Below are 5,939 nucleotides of genomic sequence, written 5' to 3'. Positions count from 1 at the left end.
TTGATATGGTGGCTGCGATGATGGGCTCAAGTATAGCAGGGATTGTGGGGCTGGCGCGGGATTGGGCAGTGTTTCGTTCTGCTGTGCAAGGGGTCGCTATGAGTTGGAAACGACTCAACGGCACTTAACAACAACAACAAGTATGACAGTGGAGTCCCTGGGTGATGCAAACAGTTAACACACGTGGCTGCTAATTGGAAGGATGAAGGTGCGAGTCCACCCACAGGTGCCTCAGCAAAAAGGCCTGGAGATCAACTTCAAAAAAAATTAGTCACTGAAAACCTTATGAAGCACAATTCTACTATGACACATATGGGATTGCTATGAATAGGAGTCAAGTCAAGGCACTAGATTTTAGAATGAAGATGAGAAAAGCAAACAGTGTATCCTTACACAAATTATATTTGTCATAGAAAATGCTACCACTGAACAAATCTAGACCATTAAGATAGCATCTACCTTTAATAGTTGACAAGTTAAATTATACTATTACATATATTTATGAATTTTCTTTAAAGGAAAATGTCCATTTCCAAAAACTAACACTTATCTTTCTGATAAAAACAAATCTTAGTTTTACAAAGAATTTTTCTCTAATACCCTGCTCCCATTCACACTAAATTTTAATTAATATGGTAACTTACAGGCTGATTGTTGCCAGTGATAACCAAATTTTCATTTCGCCTTCCTCCTACTGTGCTCTTATAAAGAGGATGTATAATTCCCATGTCAGATACTTGCTTAAATCGAAGCAGACCACTTTCATGAAACTCCATGCTATCACAGCCATTTGGTCCAATGCGAATCACAGCCCAGATAACAAGTGTGATCTAGAAAAGAAAACAAACTCACTGTGTATCACAGCCAAAAGGATTAAAGACTTTCTAAAATGCTATAACTTCTTGATGGATGTATCAACAGGTTTTCTACTTAAAAGCAAAACAATTTTATTTTTATCAAAGTATTATATGTAAATAGCTAAAAGTCAAAAAGTACTATAAGCTCTATAACAATAATAATAAAAAAGAGCAAACTCTTATTTTTCTACCCCTCCACATCTAAGATTATAGTTCCTTTCTTGCACTTTTTTGTTCCATAGAATTATTTTTTTCATTTGCTTAGTTTCTTCGAAAATCTGACTAAATCTTTTTAAACCCTCCAATATTTCTATAAAACATTTTGTAAGGCCAACACGCTACCGTTAGATCTTAGTTAATCTTAGATTAACCTTAGATCTGTATTTCTCCCCCAGGAAATCTTTCTGGAACCCCTAACTTCCTGATCCAATCTGGACTGATTACTTTCTAGGCCTGCTGCATAAGTGTAATCAAATACTTCTCCTCCACTTTCATGCTGGAACTTCCTTCTGTCTCTCTCCTGTGCTAGAAACCCCATTTCCTGGATCCTTGCTTTCTACTTTCTTGGTTTAATATCTTCTTTGGTTAGAAGCCATAAGAAAGTAAGTTCTTCTGACAGCGTGCGTGGCTAAAACTGTCTTTATAATTCCTCACGTCTGACTGAAAGTCTGCCTTGGTAAATATTTCTATATTTGAAATTAATTTCTTTAATTTGTTGAACTTTCAGGAAGAGCTCCTTTTATCTCTTTCTCTATATATAAATAAACATATATACATACATACATATGGAGTCCCTGGGTGGTTTAATATGCTTGGCTGCTAACTGAAGGTTAGCAGTTTGAGTCCACCTCAAACTCAGAAAAAAGGCCTAGCAATCTACCTTCAAAAAATCAGCCACTGAAAACCCTATGGAACACAGTTCTACCCTGACACACATGGGATCACCATGTGTAGGAGTTAACTCAATCCCAATAAACCAAAAAAAACAAACTCACTGCCGCTGAGTCGGAGCCAACTCATAGCAACCCCTCCTTGGGTTTCCGAGGCGGTATCACTACTGAAATAGATTGTCCAATCTTCCTTCCAAGGTGTGGCTGGTGGGTTTGAACCGCCTGCCTTCTGGTTAGCAGTCAAATGCCTCAGGTACTACGCTACCAGAGCTCCTAATGCATTATATATACATATATAAATACACACACACACACATACTTTTTTTCCACGAGTTCATCCTATTCTTTAATTGTTCCTTTATAAGGCATGCTATTTTTATTTCATGGCTGCAACATCTTTTAATTCCCTGAAGATATTAGTTCAGTTTATTTTTTGCTTTTTTAAAGTTTTCCTGAATTATTCTCATTTTCTCTCTAAATTCCTACTCTTCCCGACTCCTCACGAGTGTTTTGGTCTCTACTGTCCTTCAATTCCAGGAGTTTTCCTCAAAGATCTATTGATCTCTGGCTTGGTATTGCTATTTTATAGTAAAGCTGTAAAAAGTCCATAGACAGTTCTCTCTGTAGGGTGGGGTTTGTGCCTTCATGGTAGGGAGATTAGACAGCTTTTTCACTAGAACTTGCCAAATGTCAACATTTTCAGAGAATTTTTCTCTCTGGTGCTTCAATTTTCCAGAGAAACCTTGTCTATCTCTTGCCTGGGGATCATAAGCCTGGCTGCCAGGGGTCTGTAGCTAGATGGGAAAAAAGACCACAGGAAAGATGGGCTGACTTCGCAGTACCCGTACTTTCCTGCTCTCAGTACAGAAACCCACTTCCATCCTCTCTGTGCAATACCCTCATGCTGAATCCTCTCTCATTCAGTGTATCCAGAGAATAAACCTCTCACTTTGTGTGGCAGTTTCCTAACTGCTAACTGGAAGGAAAAGGAAGCCTGAGATTCTCACGCTCCTTACTGAGTTTTTGAACAAGTTCTTTCTTTTCAATTCCTGCCTCACCTCTGCCTTCCAAGGTATTGGTATTTCCAGTTCCTAAGGATTTTCAGGATTGTGTGAGGTACTTCCACCAACACACCCACACCATCCTCCCTAACACACATACAAGCAGTTAGAGCCGAACTTTCTCCTCTCTGATACATTATTTGCCATTCTTCCTACATTTTGTCTTCAGATACTATGGTTCCATTTTAGTTGTCTCCTAGTTTGGTCAAAGATAGTTCTGTTTCTTGATCTTGTTGCTTTGAGATGTGCTTTTTAAAGGAGATGAAAGTGACTTTATTCTGCCATCTTAAAACAAGAAGTCTCCAATTAAATAAATTTATAAAACAAAAGAAGATCAGGATATGTTTTCCTAGTAAAGGTTTGAACCCACCAGCCACTCAGTGGGAGAAAGATGAGACACGTTGCTTCCATAAAGATTTATAGCCTTGGACACCTATGGAGCAGTTCTCTGTCCTAAAGGTCACTACAAGTAGGAACTGATTCAATGGCAGTGAGTTTTTACTGCTATAAAATGAATAGTACCAGCTCTTCTCAATTTAAGGGAGGAATAAGACAAATGTTTTGGAGTATACAAAATGCAAAGGATTGGATTGAGAGTATTGATGGTGGTGTTGTGTGCCATCAAGTCAAATTCAACTTGTAGTCACCCAACAGGACAAAGTAGAACTGCCCCAGCTGGGTTTCCTAGGTTATAATCTTTTCAGGAGCGTATCACCAGGTCTTTATGCCTACAGAGTGGTTGTTGGGTTTGAATCACTAACCTTTTGGTTAGCAGCAAAGCACTTAACCATTAGCCACCAAAGCTCCTTTCAACAGTATTAGAAATAAAAAATAACATAAACAGAATCATTTTAGAAATTCTGCAGGCTATTTTCATGATCAGTCATAGGTATACTGGTAGTTACTTTCCCTGAAAATAGCCACACACATGCCAAAGGATTTAAAATTTAACCCTCTGATATTCACAACCTATCACGGACTGAATGGTATCTCCTAAAATATGTGTCAAGTTAGTTAGGCGATGCTTCTCAGTATTACGTAAGTATCCTTCATTTTGTAATCTAATATAAGTATCCAATGCGTTGTAAATCCTAACCTCTATGATGTTAATGAGGCAGGATTGGAGGCAGTTACCTAAATGAGGCAGGATACAATCTGTTGTTAATTGTTAAGTGGTGTAGAGTCAAACCTGACTCACAGTGACCCTCCTTGGTTTCCGCAGCAGTATCACTATGGAAGTAGATTGCCCAACCTTCCTTCTGAGGAGTGGCTAGTGGGTTTGAACTGCCAGCCTTCTGGTTAGGAGTCAAGTGCTTTAGGCACTACACTACCAGAGCTCCTAGGATACAATCTACAGGTTAGATTGAATCAATCTCTTTTGAGATATAAAAGAGAGTAAACAAGTAAGCAGAGATCAGAAGGATCTCCTACTACTAAGAAAGAAGAGCTGAGTGAAGAGTAAAGAGTGAAGAACATCCTTTGGGCCTAGGCACTAAGGCTCTCCTAGACCCAGGGGAAAATTTATAACAAGGACCTTCCCCAATAGCTAACAAAGAGAAAAAAAAAAAGCCTTTCCCTGGAAATGCAGTAGACCTCTAGACTACTAAACTGTGAGAGAATAAATTCCTGTTTGTTAAAGCCAATCCCTTGTGATATTTCTGTTATAGCAGCATTAGATAACTAAGACACAACCTTAGATAAAAAAGTCTTCTTTTAAAAAAATCAGCTTTCTTTGGACCTAGTATGTGGAAAAGTCTGGAAAAGGAAACAAACTAAGTCCTTAATAACTTAGTGTGAATTAATCTATCGGATCCTTTCATACTTAGACATTAGGGGCTTAGGACTACAAAATTTAACCATTCACTGTCCAATTTTAAAACCTAGCCAAGGAGGCAACACTCAGTGTCAGAAAAGTTGAATGAAAACAGAAAGGATCATAACTTTTAGGAAAGGTGAAGGAAATAAAATCATCTTGGCAAAGGTCTCTTCTGTTGAGTAGACATTACCATTATTAAAAGTACGTTAAGTCTCTAAATGGAAGAATCTATGAGTTTTTTTCCCAAATGAAGTAATACACAGAAATATTAGTACATTAGATTTTTATATGAAAATAATCATTAAAATTCAATAATAGATACAACAATGTATTTGAAGGAAGAAAGTAAGGCAGTAGTGAAAGAAATCATAGAAACAAAGTTCATGATTTTGCTGTAAAACAGATGAAAAATCACTCACAGTAATTTAAAAAATAATGTGTACCATATACTCACAATTAAATTGATGACAGCCAGGATAAATAGAAGGATAATCACACAGATGGCTAAATTGCCCTTTCTCCCTCTTAATCCTGTTTTATGGAGACGATCTTCATCGATTGGAATATATCCAGCTTTAAAGTTGCTATTGTGCTCTTTATTAACATTTCTTCTCTCAACAGCTTTCTCACGCATAGACTTTTTTACAGGACCATTGGAACTTTGCTAAAAACAAAATACAACACAATGAAACAGCTATTCCCTGTCTTTTTGATGCATTTATTTATTGAGTGCACATTCATAACTAAAGAATTGTAAATTGGCTAATGATAAATTTTCCACTAATAAACTACATGTCCTGTAAAGTACCTGTCATATGTCATACTGAGTTGAAGGCTCCAAGTAAGAATATTACTGCGCTTAGAGGGAATAGTGTAGAAGAACCTTCAGTGTGACTTTTTGATAACATAATTTCCTTCTCTGCTTTCAATAGTCTTACTGTCAACAAAGTAAATGACTCATTTCTGGGCAGAGTTAACATATACATCCTACAGTAAGTAATCTTGCTTTTCTTAATTATTTACTAATCTGTTTACTTTTTTTTTTTTCTTTCTCATTTATATGTTAAGGTTTTGGAAGGCTAATGTACTTTGTTGTTTATCACTTCAACAGACTAAAACTCCGAGCTCTGGTGACATAGTGCCTAAGGCTTTTGACTGCTAACCGGAAGGCTGGCAATTCAAACCCACCAGCCACTCAGAAGGAAGGCTGGGCAATCTACTTCCACAGAGATCCTGCCTCGGAAACCCAAGGAGGGGTTGCTATGAGTCGGAGATGACTTGATGGCACATAACACATCAACAACAGACTAAAATT

The 5,939-nt window shown here is 37.5% G+C and overlaps 1 protein-coding gene across 1 annotated transcript in view; it reads right to left on the bottom strand.

The window, feature by feature from the left end:
* Positions 1–5,939, bottom strand: part of SGCB (sarcoglycan beta) — a 28,918-nt gene that overhangs the window by 15,047 nt on the left and 7,932 nt on the right. Inside the window, exons 2-3 of the mRNA XM_007955706.2 lie at positions 5,079–5,288; positions 645–830 (exon numbers count right to left, since the gene is read on the bottom strand). Coding sequence (XP_007953897.1) covers positions 645–830; positions 5,079–5,288 — 396 coding nt within the window. The remainder of the gene's footprint in view (positions 1–644; positions 831–5,078; positions 5,289–5,939) is intronic.

Source organism: Orycteropus afer, unplaced genomic scaffold (genome assembly GCF_000298275.1).
Source record: "Orycteropus afer afer isolate SDZICR_OR568_19922 unplaced genomic scaffold, OryAfe1.0 scaffold00532, whole genome shotgun sequence".
Classification (NCBI taxonomy): Eukaryota; Metazoa; Chordata; class Mammalia; order Tubulidentata; family Orycteropodidae; genus Orycteropus; species Orycteropus afer.
This window is presented reverse-complemented; position numbering and strand designations above follow the sequence as displayed.